This window comes from Parasteatoda tepidariorum, chromosome 6, assembly GCF_043381705.1.
Source record: "Parasteatoda tepidariorum isolate YZ-2023 chromosome 6, CAS_Ptep_4.0, whole genome shotgun sequence".
Taxonomy (NCBI): domain Eukaryota; kingdom Metazoa; phylum Arthropoda; class Arachnida; order Araneae; family Theridiidae; genus Parasteatoda; species Parasteatoda tepidariorum.
Window position 1 is genome coordinate 93,279,529 of NC_092209.1, and position 19,676 is coordinate 93,299,204.

General features: G+C 30.9%; 1 protein-coding gene and 1 long non-coding RNA gene across 2 annotated transcripts in view; one reads left to right on the top strand and one right to left on the bottom strand.

Annotated features, from left to right (window-relative positions):
• The window catches only part of LOC122269572 (uncharacterized), a 54,188-nt gene extending 53,358 nt beyond the window's left edge, over positions 1–830 (top strand). Inside the window, exon 3 of the long non-coding RNA XR_006225269.2 lies at positions 712–830. This is a non-coding gene — a long non-coding RNA (uncharacterized lncRNA). The remainder of the gene's footprint in view (positions 1–711) is intronic.
• Positions 831–8,456: 7,626 nt separating this feature from the next.
• Positions 8,457–19,676, bottom strand: part of LOC139425946 (uncharacterized) — a 97,702-nt gene continuing 86,482 nt past the window's right edge. Inside the window, exon 2 of the mRNA XM_071182883.1 lies at positions 8,457–11,325. Coding sequence (XP_071038984.1) covers positions 8,706–10,742 — 2,037 coding nt within the window. The 5' untranslated portion in view covers positions 10,743–11,325 and the 3' untranslated portion in view covers positions 8,457–8,705. The remainder of the gene's footprint in view (positions 11,326–19,676) is intronic.

A 19,676-nucleotide genomic window follows, 5' to 3' on the forward strand; every position in this document is an offset into this window, starting at 1 on the left:
TACAAAGATACAATTCCAATTCACTAGTATATAAAACATGTTAACTCGATTCTATGTTGGGGTATCTTTTCATGGATGAAGGTTGACATTGTCTATAACGATTGTCCCCACATGGGTGACCTTCGGACATGATGTGAACATGCCTACCTTGACTGAAACTCCCACTTCGATATGAACACGCCTATTTCGACAGTAATGCCCATTTCGAACTGAACACGCCTATTTCGATGGATGGTCCACACTGAACAGTTACCTCGCTACTTGTGACCACGATATTATCCACATTGTAGCCCTGCTGCTACTCAGTCTCGATCATGCACACATTTGGCCTGTAAACATTCAATTTCTAATGGCAGCACGAGAATGACCACGACCGTGAACAAAGTCCCGTGATCTTAATACAGCTCTCCCGGCATCTATCAAAGCATCAATAGAATCAACTACTGGTATCCGGTCATCGAATTCTATGGCAGATGTAATTCTGGCGGGGGAGTACTGTAGTGTATCTATCACTAAAAAAATACAATTCCAATTCACTAGCATACGAGACATATTAACTGGATTCCATGGTGGGGTACCTTAACATAGATGGAGATTGACATGGTCGCCTCTACCCACATTGAGTCATAAGTTATTCAGAGTAGTTCTTTTGTTTTGCGCTCCGTACATGAATTATTTTCAGCAAATTCTCTAATATATGCTTATTTTCAGATCAATTTGGATAACAGCTTGAAATGAATTGACTTGAAAAAGACATCTTTGGATGAAAATTTCCGCTAAAATAACTTCATTAAATTTACGTGATCTTAATAAAATATTCATTTCCTTTATTGAAGTGTCATTTTATTCATTACATTATTTGAAATATATGTGGAAATTTCACTTTTAAAGCAATAGAGTTACTATTTAAAATAATATTAAACATAGCTTAGCATATACTAATAAATTCAACAAAGACAATATTTTAAACAATGCCTAAATCAGTCAGTTTTTTTAATATGTTTTTTTTTAATTTTTCTTACTATTGATTAACAAACCGTCCATATTTGGTCAATTAATATTAATTATGTTTTAATATTGATTTAAAATATAATTATATATTGCCCTTAATATTGATAGTTAAAATTCTTGTAAAATATGAAGTAGAAAAAAAAATCAAGTTAGGAGTCACTATTAAAGCCTACGGTTCACTAGTGATAAAAGCAGAATAAAAAAAAACCAAAACAGTTTTATTGCCTGATGTTTTCACATTTGCACTGTTGTTGTAACCCAACATGCTCTACAAAATGTCGACACACTGCCTTGGCCTGCTGGATCACCAGATCTTTCACCCATCGAGAACGTATGGGACATCATTGGACAACTTCAACTTCATCCACTACTAGCAATAACTATCCCCGCATTAACTTACCCGGTGCAACTGGCATGGCACTCCATCCAAAAACTGACTAACGACATGCTTGCATTCAAAATTCTGGTGGTTACACCGGTTATTACTGTAGCAATATTTCACATTTAAAGTGATTTTTAATTGCATTAACCTGTGATTCATTCGCTACATTTTTCCGTAAGACATTATGTTTTAACATTTAAAATTTAAACAAGAATAAATAGGGATAAAATGTTTAAAAAAGTATAGTACTTACCATTTTGTGACCACTCCATCTGAGCATATCTGCTTGAGACGCAATTCCAGAATCCATCATGGCAACTTTCCTTTAAAAAATCTGAACATTTAATTAAATAATTGTTTAACAGTCTTGTTTTCCTAATAAAACATATCGGCGCTCTGTCGCCGAGGAAAATGAAAAAGCTATAGTTTAAGTGCCCTACACNATTCATTTCCTTTATTGAAGTGTCATTTTATTCATTACATTATTTGAAATATATGTGGAAATTTCACTTTTAAAGCAATAGAGTTACTATTTAAAATAATATTAAACATAGCTTAGCATATACTAATAAATTCAACAAAGACAATATTTTAAACAATGCCTAAATCAGTCAGTTTTTTTAATATGTTTTTTTTTAATTTTTCTTACTATTGATTAACAAACCGTCCATATTTGGTCAATTAATATTAATTATGTTTTAATATTGATTTAAAATATAATTATATAATGCCATTAATACTGATTGTTGAAATTCTTGTAAAATATGAAGTAGAAAAAAAATCAAGTTAGGGGTCACTATTGAAGCCTACGGCTCACTAGGGATTAAAGCAGAATAAAAAAGTTTTATTGCCTGATGTTTTCACATTTGTACTGTTGTTGTTGTAACCCAACATGCTCTACAGAATGTCGACACGCTGCCTTGGCCTGCTGGATCACCAGATCTTTCACCCATCGAGAACGTATGGGACATCATTGGACAACTTCAACTTCATCCACTACTAGCAATAACTATCCCCGCATTAACTTACCCGGTGCAACATGCATGGAACTCCATCCAAAAACTGACAAACGACATGCTAGCATTTAAAATTCTGGTGGTTACACCGGTTATTACTGCACCAATATTTCACGTTTGAAATGGTTTTTAATTGCATTAATTAAGCTGTGATCTTAAAACTTTAATCAATGTTACTCTGACAAATGCATTGCCGAAACTTCATATATATATTCATTCGCTACATTTTTCCGTAAGACATTTTGTTTTAACATTTAAAATTTAAACAAAAATAAATAGGGTTGAAATTTTTAAAAAGTATAGTACTTACCATTTTGTTACCACTCCATCTGAGCATATCTGCTTGAGACGCAATTCCAGAATCCATCATGGCAACTTTCCTTTAAAAAATCTGAACATTTAATTAAATAATTGTTTAACAGTCTTGTTTTCCTAATAAAACATATCGGCGCTCTGTCGCCGAGGAAAATGTAAAAGCTATAGTTTAAGTGCCCTACACTTTAAGAAATGCGATGATTTTAAACTACAGATATAATCTTGCCTTGAATCGGGTCTTTGGAACAGACAAATAACTTAAATATTTTAAAAGTCATAAAACATTTTATAAAATTTGCCAATTTGAAGACATTTTCCCTCCTCGATTAAAACTTTAAATATCACTGTCAGTTTTCACAAATTTTTATGAGCCCATTTAATTCAGAATTGCAGTAAGTTTTTAAATATTAAAAAATTAGATAGGCAACGCTTTTCATTTTCAGAAAGATGTGACTTCTCTCCAGGTTGACTTTTTTTTTTTGCCATTTGCAAAATAAACGTAGAAATCGCATGCTTTAGATAGGCTAAACTTGATCTTACAGTCATGAGTAACAGTTGAAAACTCTCAGTTCTTAACAAAAATAGAATATTATTCGCCTAGAAACATCATTTCATACTATGATGAAAAACATTGAAAAACAGCGTTAATAAAATTATTTCTTGTTTACCTGTAATACTCCAGGAAAAATTCAGAACTATAAAATAATATAAAATACGATCCACTGCAAAATGAAAATCGAGATCGTTGTAAGGCGATCACAGGTTACCAAAATGGTTGTTGTCTAATTTTTTTTTTTTTTTGGAAAAGAAACTTTGTGTTTTCATATTAGAGATCTCTGAACTGCTCGATACACAATTTCGAAGACATATTTAAATGCAGCTCAGGCACATTCTGCGCAAACTCTTTTGATGACTGAATCGACATCGAACAGCAAATCGAGATCAACATTAACATTTTCGGATGGGTACAATGGTGTTTGATGGAGATTGTCATACACCCTCTTCGGATTCACAAGTTCATACGTGAAATATGATTTGAAAGCTAGGCTTTCGTTTCAATTTTACATGAATAGTGAATGAATCACTCATATTGCGTGGAAGACAGTCTACGATCTTGTGCAAGTTACTGGATACGTTGACAATGAATCCTTTTATCCCTAATTGGTGATCACACCCAGTTCTCGTATTTGCATGAAAAGGGTTCGAAGAGTCACCATTCTCTCTTCGGTAGGGTTCAATTCTCTCAACCACTTTAGTAGTTTTGTGAGGGACGGGCTTCATGGCTGCGTTTGCGAATGGAATTCATTCGTTTTTCCATTTGTGTGTACAGCTTAAGGTATTCCCGTCTACGTTCTTTGGATTTTTCAGCCTCGGTAAGTATAGACCAAGGATTTCCAACTTACATGAGGCAGGGGAACATGAGGCATTAAAAACACAAATCAAATGGCGGATAGCAATTTTATCAAAATTTTGCGTAGGGCACTTTTATGTTTGAAGGAACATTAAATATTACTGTCAGATTTTTACCAAGTTGTACAAAACAAAAGTATTGAATTAGAAATGAAAAAATGAAGTAGATTTTTAAAAATATTTAATTGCATGTTAAAAAATTTGGGCTACAATAACTTTAATGTGCACCTATATATTAAACAATTAATGTGTAACAGATATTTAATTGTTAAGATATAAAACTTTAAAAAGCTTGGTATTAAAACTTACATAGTAGCACACAAAATGTTCAATGACAAAATTGAGGTGTGTCTGCTGCAACCACCAGAGAATATTTATTTAAAATTTACAAATGTGTGTGTAAATATTTTCGTCCAAAATGAGTGGCTTCAAAAGGCTAAATCGGAAAATTTCTTCAAGCGAATTTCTGATACACACACGCTAAATTATATTCACAAAATACAAAAAAAAAAGATATAAAAAGGAGCAACATACACGATTATTTTTGTATTGGAATAAATATTTTCTTGGATGCAAAACTGAGAAATAATTTTTTTTGCACCATTGGTATGTTCAATTTCACAGAAATGAAGAATTTAGGTTTTTATTAAAGAGAAAAGTATTTTAAATCCTTACAGAATATTTACGAAAATTGTTAGCAAAAAATGACAACTAATATATTTTAGTTCGCGGGCCACAAAAAAAAAGCTTCGCGGGCCGGATGCGGCCCCCGGACTGCCAGTTGGAAACCACTGGTATAGACCTTGGCATCGTTTTTTTCTTGATTCAACTCTAACTTTTGGGACCGTGTCAATCCGTTTGGACTTTTTGGATATTTACCCGAATGAGTATTGAAAATGTTCCAGTTTGAACTCTAGGTTAGAATTACTGATTCTTAATTAAAACAATAAAAACAAAAAATATCGTTCAAATGATGAAATTCTCTTTTATTCACAACTCAAGAAGTATTTATGGGATCTCTGTGATACCATTTCTCAAAAATAAGCTCACCCACTTAATGCACAACAAAATTAAATGTGAAAAATGGAATTTTAAAAAAAATATCAAACAGCAGCGGTCGTCACAGCAACGCATGCGCACTGCTTGCTATTACTCTTGATTATTGTAGTTGATAAGTGAGGACGCCATGAAATTCAAACCAAGAACCATTTTGCCAATTAGTAATAACATAAAGTAAATGTAAGATGTATGCAATGAATAATGCTTGATTTAAAAATGGGATTTATAGTCAAATTTTTTTTAAGAAATCTTTGTTATCAGGGGTTTGTTTAGAAGAAATTTGGGTCCGTTAACGGACCCTTCACAAAATATCTTTTCATAAAAACGGACCCTTCACAAAATATTTTAACTTAAAAACGGACCCTTCACAAAATGATTTTTCTTTTAATCGGACCCTTCACAAATTTGTTTATCTTCATTATTATTTTGTTAATCGAATAAACCCTTTCCAGGGCAGAAAACAAGAAAGATGGATGTAAACGAATTAAGTTTTGTCTTCGGCAGACGATTCTTCCATTATTCGTCCGAAATTAATATTCTGCGTTCAGCAGTATAGGCTAAATACCAAATATTTGTATGTTGCATCTCTAATTTAGAAGCAGCAATTGTTGTTTATTTTTTAAAATTTAATTTTTTTAATTATAATTTTACAGTGTTGAGCATAATCTTGTATGTCTTTACAATTTAAAAACTCCTTGAAAAAGTTTTTTTTTGCAATAACGGACCCTATTTGCACAAATTCATAAAAGCGGACCCTGGTTGAAAGAATGTGAGTAATTTTTTCACAATTTCACGAAAAACGGACCTTTCACAAACTGTCTGGACAGACCCCTGGTTATTTATATACATCTTTTACAGTGAACTTTGAATAACAAAATTAAACCACTCCATCAAATATTATTATCAAAACTCATTTATTTAATGTTAACTATAAAAACACGAAATAAATGTGGAAACAAAAATAAACATGGAAACAATAGTTCAGTTCGTATTGACCTTTACTGCATGCCTTCTATTAATATAAAATCAAAAAATTTTATTATCGATTTTCATTAATTGCGAAGATATCGTTCAACTTTTGAAAGAAAAGAAAAGGAATGTTGTAGGAAGAAAACATATTTTGTTTGTTCGACGAACTTCTTTGATCTGACTTTGCAAATATTTTATTCTTTTTTTTTTCTAGTTCTGAAAAGAGTTTATTAAATATAACAATTTATTCAGTTTAACAATATCATCTGAAATACAAGTAAATGAGGTTAAAATGAAAGAGCTCTTTTTCCGTCGAGTAACAGAAAATAAATTATTCTCAATGAAAAAGATTTGCTTGTAGAATTTTACATTTTCGTGAACAATTTAATTAACCTTTGGAAACGGAATAAATAAATATTTTTTAAAGTAAAGTAAGGTATACAGTTAGGTATTAATGGAACATTATTTATGTCAAGGTTGAACTTGATTGTATCCGTCTTTACATGTTGCAGTTAAGTTACTGATTAAATTCAACCTTACTCATTTGAAGTGATATAAATTAATTACATATATTTTATCATGTGTGGCAACGCTTAGAGTAATAATGTTCAGTAGTGAATTGGTAATTTTTTTCTGATTATATATCTACACTTCTGATTCTATTCTGATTATACATCCTGAATATACATCCACAAACGAATGTATTTTCATGACGTTTAGCAAAAGAAAAAGAAAAAATTTCACGTTTTACATATTAATGTAGTTTTTACCAAGTAAAACTTTATATATTTAAAAGGACCTTTATTAAACTTTAATTTTTTGACGTTATTTTATGCTAAATATTAAGTTAAAAAACGTCTGGATCAGATTAAAAATAAATAATAGTTATGCCAAGTAAAGTCTAATCATCCTATGCACGTTTCCTAACCTTTGTACATAATTATTTTAAGCATTGTAATGTAACATAGATGATAATTCTGCAATGAAGTTTCAATTGATGTTTAAGTGTTTATATATTATGTTTAGTAGAAATTGAACGTGTTTCGACACATAAAATTTTATAAATGAATCTGTAAAGTGTGGTTTTATATTAAGATTAGCTATATTCATATAAGAACCTAAAATTTTAGATTGGCATTTTTTTGTTAGAAAAAGTTACACAAACTAAATGATTTGGTTAGTAGCTTATATTTTATTTTGATAGCTTTACTTCATTTCTAACTAACTGCTAGTTTTTACAAAGAAAAATGTTGAAACAGTTGCTTTTTCTGTGATGCTTTAAGACAATTAAAAATCAAAATATAGCTTGCATTTTACATGATTTTTGGCCGAAGGACAATTAAAAATCGAATCACTATCTGCTTTTTACACGGTTTTTGGCAGGACAATTAAAAACTGACCCTATCCGATGTGACACCACCTTGTCGCCATGGAAAGGCTTTAAACAAAGAGTGCCCCAACCGCTACAGTGGTTTGAAAATAAGAAGAGACTACTTATATCAAAGTATATTAAACAAAATTGATAAGTTTATATTCTAACTTAATAATACTTCTAAATGTAAATTAATATATAATTTTGTTTCCCTTCTCCAATGCTTTAGAAGGCACATCACAAAGTAATTCGAACAAAGTGGCATGGGGAAATAGACACATCTGAATTATTTAAATGTAGGGATGAGCAACACAACTGTTAATCATATCCAAAAAGCGGACCATGTTGGCATCTTTGCTTTTGATAGACTTTGACCGCAAAGCTTTAAAACATGAAAAGAGCCTGACATGAAAAAGATATATTTTTAATAATTATCATTGATGACTTAATGTGATTTTTAGAGTTGTGTAACACACGCATATAACGTTACATAAAAGCAAGTTAAAATACGGAAGATTTAATTATGTTTTTCGTAATTACAATTAAATTTCGTTAATTCCATTTGTAAATTACAATGAATCAGAGGAACGATAAAAGCATGACCTGAAATTGTCAGGAAATTTTGTTTTAACTGCAAAAATCAGTTGCTATTTTTTTCTTCAAAAACTTGGGGATTTCTTACATTATACCTGGAAAATAACCAGTCTTAAAATTGAAATTGTAATTAGTTATTGAGATTCGAGTTAGACAATTCTAACATCTGTTCTTAAAACTAATTTGTATTCATGTCCGTCTGTGCAACACATGAAAATAGGCTGTATAATTTTGCGTTTGATGTGAACACTTTTATATAAACAACAGCAAAATATGTGAAACTTAATAATTGATGTTTTAAAATGACACATAACAAAATGAGGGGAGATTGAAAATGTTTTATTTCTATTGTTAAGCTATCTACGACTTCTAACAGAAATGTTTGAATTTAATTTATAAAAATTTTTCCCTGATATTAAAGATGTAAAATATTGGAAGGTCCAAAAAATATTCTTTCTGATAAGAACTGTCCAAATAATATTTTTTTTTCGGAATCAGAAATTTTCTTTCTTCGGAATCAGAATTTTTTCCCCTTCCTTTCTATGTTCAATTAAGACTTCTTTCGACTCAACTATCTTCAAATAAAACTTCTTCTTATGGAAGTTTTTTCGTATTTTTTTTTTCCTTTCAGCCATTTAGGAACTTTAAATTTCCAGACCTTCTTAGCCTTTTTGGGATCAAATGTGCAATTCAATGTATCATCGCAACAGCCAGTTGTTGCAATTCGTCCATCAGTAGGACTAACTTCTTTCTTTTTCGCGTTCTTAATCTTTTTGGGCTTGTCAACCTCACGAATGACTTCATCGCAACTTTTAGGAGTTTTCATCTGTTCATCCAATTGAATATTATTTCTCTCTTTTATTGCATGAGAACTCCGTTTAAAAATCTTTTTTAAAAACCCTTTTTTAGACTTTTTGACTTTGGGAGCATCATTCGAAGGCAAATAAGAAGTTTTGGGACAACCTATGTCCCTTTTTTCAGATTCTCTTTTGGTGGAATGGTAGTAGACGTTATTCTGAGTGCTAGCATCTTCGGATATAACATTTAAAGAATGATCGATTTCGTCATGAAATCTTCCAATTGTAGAGCAATCATTATTATGAAATCCTCTATTTGGGATACTTTCATTTTCATGAGATCCTCCATTTAGGATATTATCATTTTTATCAAATGCTCCCTTTAGGATACCAACATTTTCATTATGTTCTTCATAATTCATATCAAAACCATTCTTTTTTTCCTCCTTAATTTTTAAAACTGGTTTCTTGTCGAGGAACTTACGATTCTCACTCTTTCTGATTTCACGATTATAAGTAATCGATTTATGTGATAAATACTTCTTATCCAAATCACAGCAGAGTTCACTTTTATGATTTTGCTTCTGCTTTAAGTTAGCATTGTCTCTTTTTCTGTGTCTAAATCTAACTCCGATCATAGCCATCTTGCTTACATTTTCTCTTCCACTTTGTAAAAACATGTTTTTCTTCCTGGTTTGAGTTATTTCGGCACGATGGAAACTCACATCGCGATTGAAACTTCCTTCAGCAAATATAGAAGATTTACTAGTACCGAATTTAAGAATGAGCTTGTTTGTCGTGTACCAGTTGGAATTCACGCAAAACACACTAAAATACCCATTCCATACTCGCTCAATTTGAAACTGCGCGTTTTGAAATAGAGCTTTTTTGTGAACGAGTTCAAATAACTGACGGCATTCGAAGCTGTTAGAAATATTCAGAAAATGATTTAAGCGAGCAACTCCGAAACAGTTGCTGAAGACTGAATTGCGATAACAGACGAGTTCTTTCTTCGCAATCACGTGACTTCCTTCTGGTGCATACGTCAAAGTCATTTCACTTAACGCTTCACTTCTAACATTACTCATGTCTTGGCATGTCTGCATGCTATAACGATCTTTGAGAATTTCAAAACACCACATTACAAGACTTACCTCAGTCATGTCAACGAACAAAGTTTTTCGAAATGACATACTGAAAAGTTCGAAGTTTGTGTGGCATGGTTTTTGCATGCTGTTTCGACACGTCGGCACGCAACAACTATCTTTGAGAAATTCAAAATACCACGTGACGAAACTTGTGTCAGCCATGTCAACGATTAAAGTTTTTCGAAATGACATACTGAAAAGTCCCAAGTTCGTCTTGGGTATGTTTGCAAAAATAGAGGTGCTTTCATTCACATATCGTATGGGATCGTGAGTCGCGTTTTCTTGTATTTTTATCAATGTCATCGATTGTTTGAGGCACTGTTCCAAAGAACATTCAGTTGGGTTACAATTCTCAACAATTGTGGTGGTCTCACTATAAGTAGCAGAAGTTTCTTCCATTTCAAATATATTTATAGGTGTTTCTATCCTATATTTAAAAACAATTGCCCTTTGTTTCTGGTGATAAACTTCATTCACGCCTACTCTATTATTTCCCTTCATTCCATTAAAGTTTGGATCAATGCCAAACATCAGATCGTCCCAGCACTCTGTGAATCTGTTAAGACACCAAATGGGGCCGCAAAACTTTTTACTGGGCGTTCCATGAACAATAGAGTGGCCTTTGCGCTTTCTTATTTCCCAACCAACAGTTGGGCCATCGCAATTCATGATAGAATTTCTTTGCTGTAATTGGATTTTCAACACATTTCCAACGAGTCTCTTTTTGCTGACATAAAACTCAAATGTTTTGCTTCCCTCTTTGAAACTTGATGAGCTTCGTTCGCTCACAGAAAATTTTCTGAATCCTTTTTTAATCTTTTCATTTTCCTGACACTTTAAAAGGTCACGTTTGTCATTTGATCCAGCAAAGTGCTCAGATACTTCTTTAGAATCTTTCTTTGAGACTCTTTCATGTATGCCTCCTACACTCTCTGGCAGGTCAAGGTCACGCCATCCATTTTTATCAATGGCATGGCATTGGATCCTTTCTCGATCCTTATCCGTCAAAGCATCAAATTCACCACAATAGAATGGTTTGATTTGGCCATCATTGTAGCAAAAAGATTGGGTGAGTTCAAGAATAGTTTCATTTTCTCTTCCAATATGGAAATCCTCTATGCAAACATTTACTCCACTTTCTGTCCATTCAAGTGAAGTATCCTCTCCGACACTGAATTCTCCATAACAGTCACCACCGTTTGTATATTCGCTCTCCAGCAAGCATTTTTTCTCACTGTCTTGTTTCTTTGACCTTCAATAAAAATTACGTTCCAATAAATAAAACAAATTTTTAAGTTAAGTAAAGTGTTGTCTTTTTTCTACTCCACTTAAAAAAAACATACATTAACACTTTGTTGATTATGGCACTTACCATGGTGAAGTGTGTCAATGGAAAGAACTCCCCTCGCCATTCTTTTGGAGCAGTGGTGGTAACTATGGTTACTAGGCTTAACTATATCAAATATGGGTGTTGGATCAAGATTTGAGACAGATTTTAGTTCGGGTCTGAGAGAGGAAGGAAATCGTGGGGGAGAGAAGCTCTTCTCTTAGAAATGTGATATTTCTTAGACTTTAGATTTAGTCCTTAGACGTTGCGGTGAGGGGAGTTTTTTCGATAGACAGACTACAAACTACACTGTACCAGCTGTCAGCAAATCGTACATACTGTAAATGTACGATATTATGCATAAATGATATTTTACGTCTAGTTCACAAAGGTAGCTCCTTATTCGATGAATCGTAAGAAGCAAGAACATCGGTGATAAACAATTATTATGATATCGAAAAGCTACTTTAATAAATAAATAAAATCTTTTACTTATAATTAGTTCGAGTCATGCAAAAAAGGTTAGTTGTCAATGAAAAACACACACGCGTGATTAAATAGACTGATGGGATAGTTTTTGCATTCGGCCTAGGTGAGCTTGTAGTTGTTGTATTAATCTGATATTAAANCTGCACAATGGGCTATTGGCGACGGTCTGGGAAACATCCCTGAGGATGATCCGAAGACAAGCCATTTCAGTTTTGCTCCTTTGCAGAAGGGATGGCATCCCCGCTTCGGTAGCCCGACGACCTGCATGCGAAGTTCAGCACTTTAGGGTAGAACAGCATAACGAGGACCCATACCGCACACCTGCGGTCCCTACGCAGACTGATCCAAGTGGTCACCCACCCGCACACTGACAGCAGCCAGTGATGCTTGACTTCGGTGATCTGCTGGGAACCGTGTCTTAACGTCACTGCGAGATTATTCCGCGCGGATATACTGCGGGATTATTAAAATGCGGATTATTCCGCAATCACCAACTTGCCTTTAAAATAGAGTTTTAGAGCCCTAATCCAAAATGACGATGTGTAGTCATTTTACTTGAAATGGTGGTACATGGGCTAACTTTATTGTCATGTGACACAGTGCAAGTAAAAGTTTAAAAAATTAGATTTTGAAATTAAGTAAAAATATTTCAAAAATCATTTTTCTGTAACTTTAGTATTTTTTTATGAAATATTATAAAAAATATTATTTTTTAAGTGAAAAATCACAAAAATGTTAAGGAAATTGGTGTTGAAATAGCAGATTTTAAAATTTCCATTTGGGGACTTTTTTTTCGTGGAACTAAATAAGACTAAAGTTTTATAAAGTTGCAGGCTGGTTAATAGCTCATTCATGAGTGTTATACGTGTGGGCTCATTTTCAGTACTTCAAACTTTGAGACTGAGTATTGAAAATTTGAATATTCAACTTTAAGAGAATAACGGTAATTAATGTGTTCAGAAAAAGATGAATACTTACAGTTTTTTACGAATTCTTCGAATAATTCTCAAGATAATCTCCATCTTATGAGAGATGATCGATTTTATTACTTTAAATCACCGAAAAATTCAAATACTTATTATACGCACACTTTTTAAAAGATTAAAGAAGTTTTAACAATAACCATTATTGCATCAAAGTATATCGAAAAGGTTTTTCAGGACATATTGTTTAACTACTCGTCTAAACAATTGTTATGACCAAGAAAAATACTCATTATTTGTTTAGCAACAATGCTCAATGTTTTAAATAGCTACTGTAGGTTGTTTAATTATTGTGTATTCAAATTACTCTTAAAAAAAAGAACAAAAACTATCTAAAAAGCTCCAAAGATAAAAAATTTTCGCATCCTCAGATGATATGACAAAATTATTTTCCAATAAATTTTAATAGGGCGCTGCGATTTCAAATTTTCAGTAACTTTTACTGTCGTGTTATATATTTTTTCTTTTTTTTTTACAAAAGTGTTCTAACGGTAGTGAAAAATTCGTCTTAAAGTGTTCATAATATGTTCGTGTACAATCAAAAAAATATCATATTTTTCTAAAAGAAACTCATGTTCTTATGATCGAATATTCACATACTTAAACGGGTCAACTTTAAATACGTTAATTAGTTAGTACTTACTACTACACTGTCTACAGTCCACGGCCATATAATTAGACGCACTGTAAAAATCTATGTAGAATTATAATTATCAGGTCATACAGTACAGCTGTATTGTTTTTAATCGGATGAGGCCGATTTGCATTTGTTTACGCTTCTGTTTGTAAAAATTTCACATTTTAGTCAAATTGAAATGTTTCATACTCATTTAATGATATTCTTTTTTTAAAATCTACAATTATCAACAACCTGGAATTGAATCATTTTACAGAACGTAATTTTAACAGTGACAAATTAATAATTTAGATATAGTAGAAGATTTTGACTTAAGACTACAAAAAGAAAATAACTACACGCTTTATACAAAACAATTTTGCCGCGTGGGCTAAACAATACCTTCCAACATACACAGATTAACTTTAATAACTCCTCAACTTATTCACTTTTTTATATTAAAGATATGCATTCAAATCGAGGTAAACGGGGATCAGGAAGTAATAGAAATTCTCTTAATAGTGACAAATTAAATATAAATTTTATTGCTAATATGGAAAAAATTTTATAATTTTATTGCTAATTGGAAAAAGATTTTAATTAACATTATAACATTAAACTAATTAAAGATTTTGCATTCTCCCTTAAGAATAACAATGTTTATAAGCTTCAAGATCTTATTATGAACTTTTCTTTTATTAATTTGCATTTCAAAATTCTTTGTTTCGATCTTGTAAAATTAAAAATGAGTAAACTTTCCCCAAATAAAAAGAAAAAAATATATATAATTTATATTTCGTTATTAACTTTCAAAACCCTATTTTCCATAAGATCAAATTTCATAATAGTTTTGAAAATTTTAAAAATTTATTTCCATTACAAGGTTTTCACATAATTAAAAGCTTTAAATGTAATCAATATCCTGGTAGAACTATATTTAATTATAATCATAACGGCAAAGATGTAGAGAGGATTAATAAATCCGATTATGAATGTCATTGTGAAGAAGAGAAATATTTTGATTTTGTCGATAAACATCATAAACATATTATTACTGGTAATTTAAGTATTATAGCAAACTCAGAACTTAGGAATTTAATGATAAAAAGCACAAAATTTAGACCCATTTACCATATATCAGTAAATAAAATTCTAAAATACTTTCTTAATGATCTCAATAATTTTTGTTTAAAGATATCAAATAGATTCTCTTTACCTTTAGGTATGTTAACAGAATGGAAATGGGCTATTTATTATTACTTTAAAAACTTTGTTTTCAATAGTAAGAAAAAATTGAATAACAGTAAAAATTCAACAAATTTTTCTAAAACTGTTCGATCCATTGCGATTTTGCTCACGACAAAAAAAATTTTTAATTTTCCCCGTAGACATAGCAAACAATAATTATGCTATCTTCTGTAAGAAATTCTATGTTGAACTCTTAACTACGTAGTTTAAAAATAGTAAAAATTTTAAACTTAGTAATTTAAGTTAAATAATATTGTCCTCAAAAAAATTTTAGTTTATATAAGAAGTTAAAAATTAAAATTAGCGATACACAATTTACTTACTTAATTATCAGTCCTAAATTTCATAAAATTCCTATAAAATTTAGAAAAATCACATGTGGGTCTAATACTTACCTAACTAAATCTGGCACCGTTTTCTCTATTTATTTAAAGAAAATTATTAACAATATTATCAAAGAAGGTTTTTTCTTGGATTATCTCCGATAATCAATAGAATTTAGAATTTATTAAACATAATAAAATTAATTCTATTGCGACTTCTGATTTCCAGAATCTTTTCAATAACATTCCCCTTTCTAAACTAAAATATGTCCTTTTGAATTATTACTTTGATTTCAAAAATATCTTTAATTGCTACTTTGATTATTGAGAAATTCTAATTAATTTTTGTCTTTTTAATAATTATCTTTACAATGGAAAATATTTTAATTCATAAGAAAAATCCTTTAGAATCGTCGTAATCACCCTAAAATTGAACAATTTCTGATAGGTTTTTTTCTCTCCATTAATCAAATTTTTATATATTTTGAAGGAATGCATTATTTATAATCAATAGACCATTTTATAACCCCCGGTGGCACCACAGGTCCTGGGTTCGATCCTCGGGCCGGACAAGGTTGACTCAGCCTTTCATCCCTTCAGTGGATCGATAAATGAGTACCTAAATGAGGAACTAAACGATGGGGGTTTCGCGTTCAGCTGACCGGAACATCTGCTTCTGCATCCCAGAGACCAAGGTCAAGAAAACTGAGATGGGCACAGCAGGCTTCGGGCTGTCGCGCCACTGAGTTTAGAACATTTTATATTTTAGAAACTACTAGTAAACTTTATATCACATTCCAATTATTAAAAACTAATTAAAAAGCTTGTATCACATTGCAAGTATATTAGGAACTAGTTTTAAAGTTTACATACATAAGCAACTTGGGAACAATTAGTTACATTGTTTCCGAACATTTTGTTGTCTATTAATAATTTAAAAATAAACATGTAATATTTTTTAAATTAATTTTCATAGAATATTACAATTTTCTTCATGTTTGAAAGCAAGAACTATCCACTCTGGGACGATTCTACTTCAATTCTTAAAAGCTTCCATCCCCATTTTTCTCCACTCATTTCAATTTTATAAAATCAAAGCAAAGAACTTGGAAGCATTGCAACTGATGGAGCTCCGGCAATGCTGGGTAAAAAAATCGGTCTTATTGGGATTCTCAAATTCCACAATTCATACAGATTCACTGCATAATTCACCGTGAGCATCTCGTTACAAAATATTTAAAATATCCTGATGTTATGAAAACAGTGTTACACGTATTGTAAATTACATTCGCACCAATGCAAAAAATCATCGACAATTCAAAAATTTCCTTAAAGAATTAAAGGACGAAGAACTTCCAAATGACATTAATTTCTTTTGCATTGTTAGAGGGTTCTCTAGTTACAACGTATTAAATTGTTTTGTAGATTTGCTTGATCCGATAGCAGCATTTCTAAAATAAAAGGAAATAACCTATTCAGAAATAAATGATGACAAGTGGTTACAAGACTTAATGTTTTTAACTGATGTCATGGAACATTTGCAAATACTGAATTTACAATTGCAGGGGAAAGATAAAATAATACCTGACCTCTCACAGTGTATATTTAGTTTTCAAACTAAATTACAACTTTTTCAAAAGGATATAAAAAATAAAACATTTTGTCATTTTCCTCGAATTAAAAAAATTTGTTTCAATATTTAACAAGAAAAACTCAACGAGTATATAGAAAAGCTAGAAGAAATATTGACAAAATTCCAAAATAGATTTCAAGACTTGAAATATTTCAAATCATCTCTTAATTTTTTTCTGAATCCATTTGAAATTAACATAATTCAAGGTGAGTGTTTTCCATATCCAATATAATTATGACCCAAAAAGCAGCTGGAGAATTAGAATTAATAGAGAAGCAAGACAATCAAGCTCTACAATTAAGATATAAGTCAACGTCGATTATTGAATTTTGGAAATTTGTACCAGAATCGAAGTATCCTGAATAAAAAAAAGACTGCTTGTCGAATTATTTCAATATTCGGAACAATGTACTTATGTGAATCATTCTATTCCATTTTAAAATTCAGTAAATCCAAACACCGATCAGTATTAACTAACCAGCATCTCAAAGAATTACTGAGAAATGCTGTCACCCATTATTCACCAAATTTTAAAGAATTATCAAGAGAAGTTAAATAAATGTGTTTAAATTTGATATTTAAATTCAATGCACGTATTTTGTACTTTTATTTATGTGTTTTCAATAAATATAATCTCTGTAAAAAAAATGTCGTACCTTTTTCGCCCATCTTTTAAATACGTATTTAATTGCGGCTCGCGAAAAATTTCAAATTTTGAATAATAGCTCGACTATCAAGAAGCTTGGCCACCCCTGGTATATGCAATAGCACAAAGTATACAGTCCCACAATCCAACCGCAAAACTCCCAAACAAAATGTGGCAAATTTCCAAACACGGCAGATTATGATTTGTTTGCTTCCAGCCGAGTAAAAACGTGATAAAACAAAACAAACTAACCAATTCTGCTACGCCCGAGTTTTCTCGGGATAATAAATAGTTGCAATATGTACATACCCGATTTAACTCGGGATAATCAGGCAAGCGGTTAAAGCGTTTTCTGTCAGCTCCATTCATTTATTGTCATATTAACGCCAATTGAAATTTCGATTACTTACAAACAAAAAACAAATTGAGACAAAATTTTAAATAAGATCAAATAAATTTAAAAACTACGTTTATCAAAGTTAAAATTTTTGTCAAATCTAAAGTGCGTGCGCATCACCTTCCTTCTATACTACTATCACTTCTGACGCCCCCCCTCCCCATCTTGTGTAAGAATGCACCCCCTACGTTTTTTCTTTTTAGGTTTAACGAAAAAATAATTTTCTCCTTATAATACAAAAGCAAGTTTTTTTTTTCAATTTTAATTTAATTTTATTATTTATGAAATCGCGTCAAGTTATTCTAATCAAAGCATTTGTTCATGCATTTCACAATCGAAAATTTCAAAACGCAGTTTGTTTTTGTTATATTTGTCTACGTTCGAGACTTGAGTGTCATGACGACTTTAAAATTACAAACTGTCTGAACTGTCAAAAGTCTTACAAGTTAAGACTCTAATTCATATTCAACTTTTCAAACTAATTTATTTTTCCGATAACAGACAACTCACTGTTTTGCAAAATAATCATTCAATGCATTTTATGACCAAAATTTTATCGAGAGAAGAGCTCAATATTAATTCAGAAAAAGAATAACACAAAACTCAAAGAATATTTTTGAATTAAAAATATATCTTAAGAATTTTTTTTTAAAGCATTATTGTCATGAATTCATGTAGTTTTACCATTGAAAGCAAAACTCACAAATCCTTTATGAGACGTTTTTTAAAAATTGAAATTTAAAAAGCATTTGATGTTCTTAATTTTCATTCTAACTAAAATTATTGTGATTCTATATTATAAAAATATTCGAATTATTTTGAACTAAAATGTCTGCGCAATTTTATTTCCTGCAACAGTTTTATTGATATTTGTCATTTAAATAAATAAGTAAATGATTACCAATATTAAAATTACATAAATTTTCTTTTTTTTTAAATATGAAATAAAATTTAATGGCTACTTATAAAAATCATGTTTTGGCTTTTCAAAGTTGTTACTAACGCTAGCATTCGTCCTTATAACCCATATGCACACTATGTCCGACTATTATTATGTAGAATGATCGATATTTAAGAATATATCAATATATTTTTCAAATCTGACTAATTAATGCTATTTAGTTGTTATTTTTGGTTGTTATTTCTGTTGCCCAATTAAAAATTATCAGTACTTACGAGAATATCGTTTTAAAAGAATTATCGTAAAGGGTTAATATTCACGATATTATTGCATTTGACACACCGACCTATATGTGTTTCATTGGTAGCCTCTCTCAGGTGTCGCCGAAATTAACTTCATGGTCCCTATAAGTGATAAGTAACATTTAATCCTGTTTTCATGAAAACAATTAAGGTAAAATATCTAAACTACATTCCAAATTTTAGGTAACAGGTACTTTCTTTAGCCAGTATTGTGACATTAGGATGTTAAGTAACATTGATAAGTAACATTTAACGTTGTTGACATGAAGACAACAGGGTAAAATATCTAAACTAAATGCCAAATTTTAAGTAACTAGTATTAAAGTAACGGGTACTTTCATTAATCAGTATTCTAACATTAGGATGTTAAGTAACATAGATAAGTAACTGATAAGTAACATTTAACGTTGTTGACATGAAAAAAATAGGGTAAAATATCTAAACTACATGCCAAATTTTAAGTAGCTGGTATTAAAGTAACGAGTACTTTCTTTAACGAGTATTGTGACATTTGGCTTCAAAGTTTGAGACAGATTTAAAATTATTATGGAGAATTCATAGTTTCATCTTCGATTTCTACAAAGGGTGACTATTAATTTCTATCTGATAACTTCTGAAAATTCTGCAGTATGTTTTTGCACAATTTTAATATTTTGTACAGATATGTAGTGTACATTTTAACTTCTAAGCTGTTATGTTTTATATGAAAAGTAATTTTAAATAGAAACTTTTTTTTTA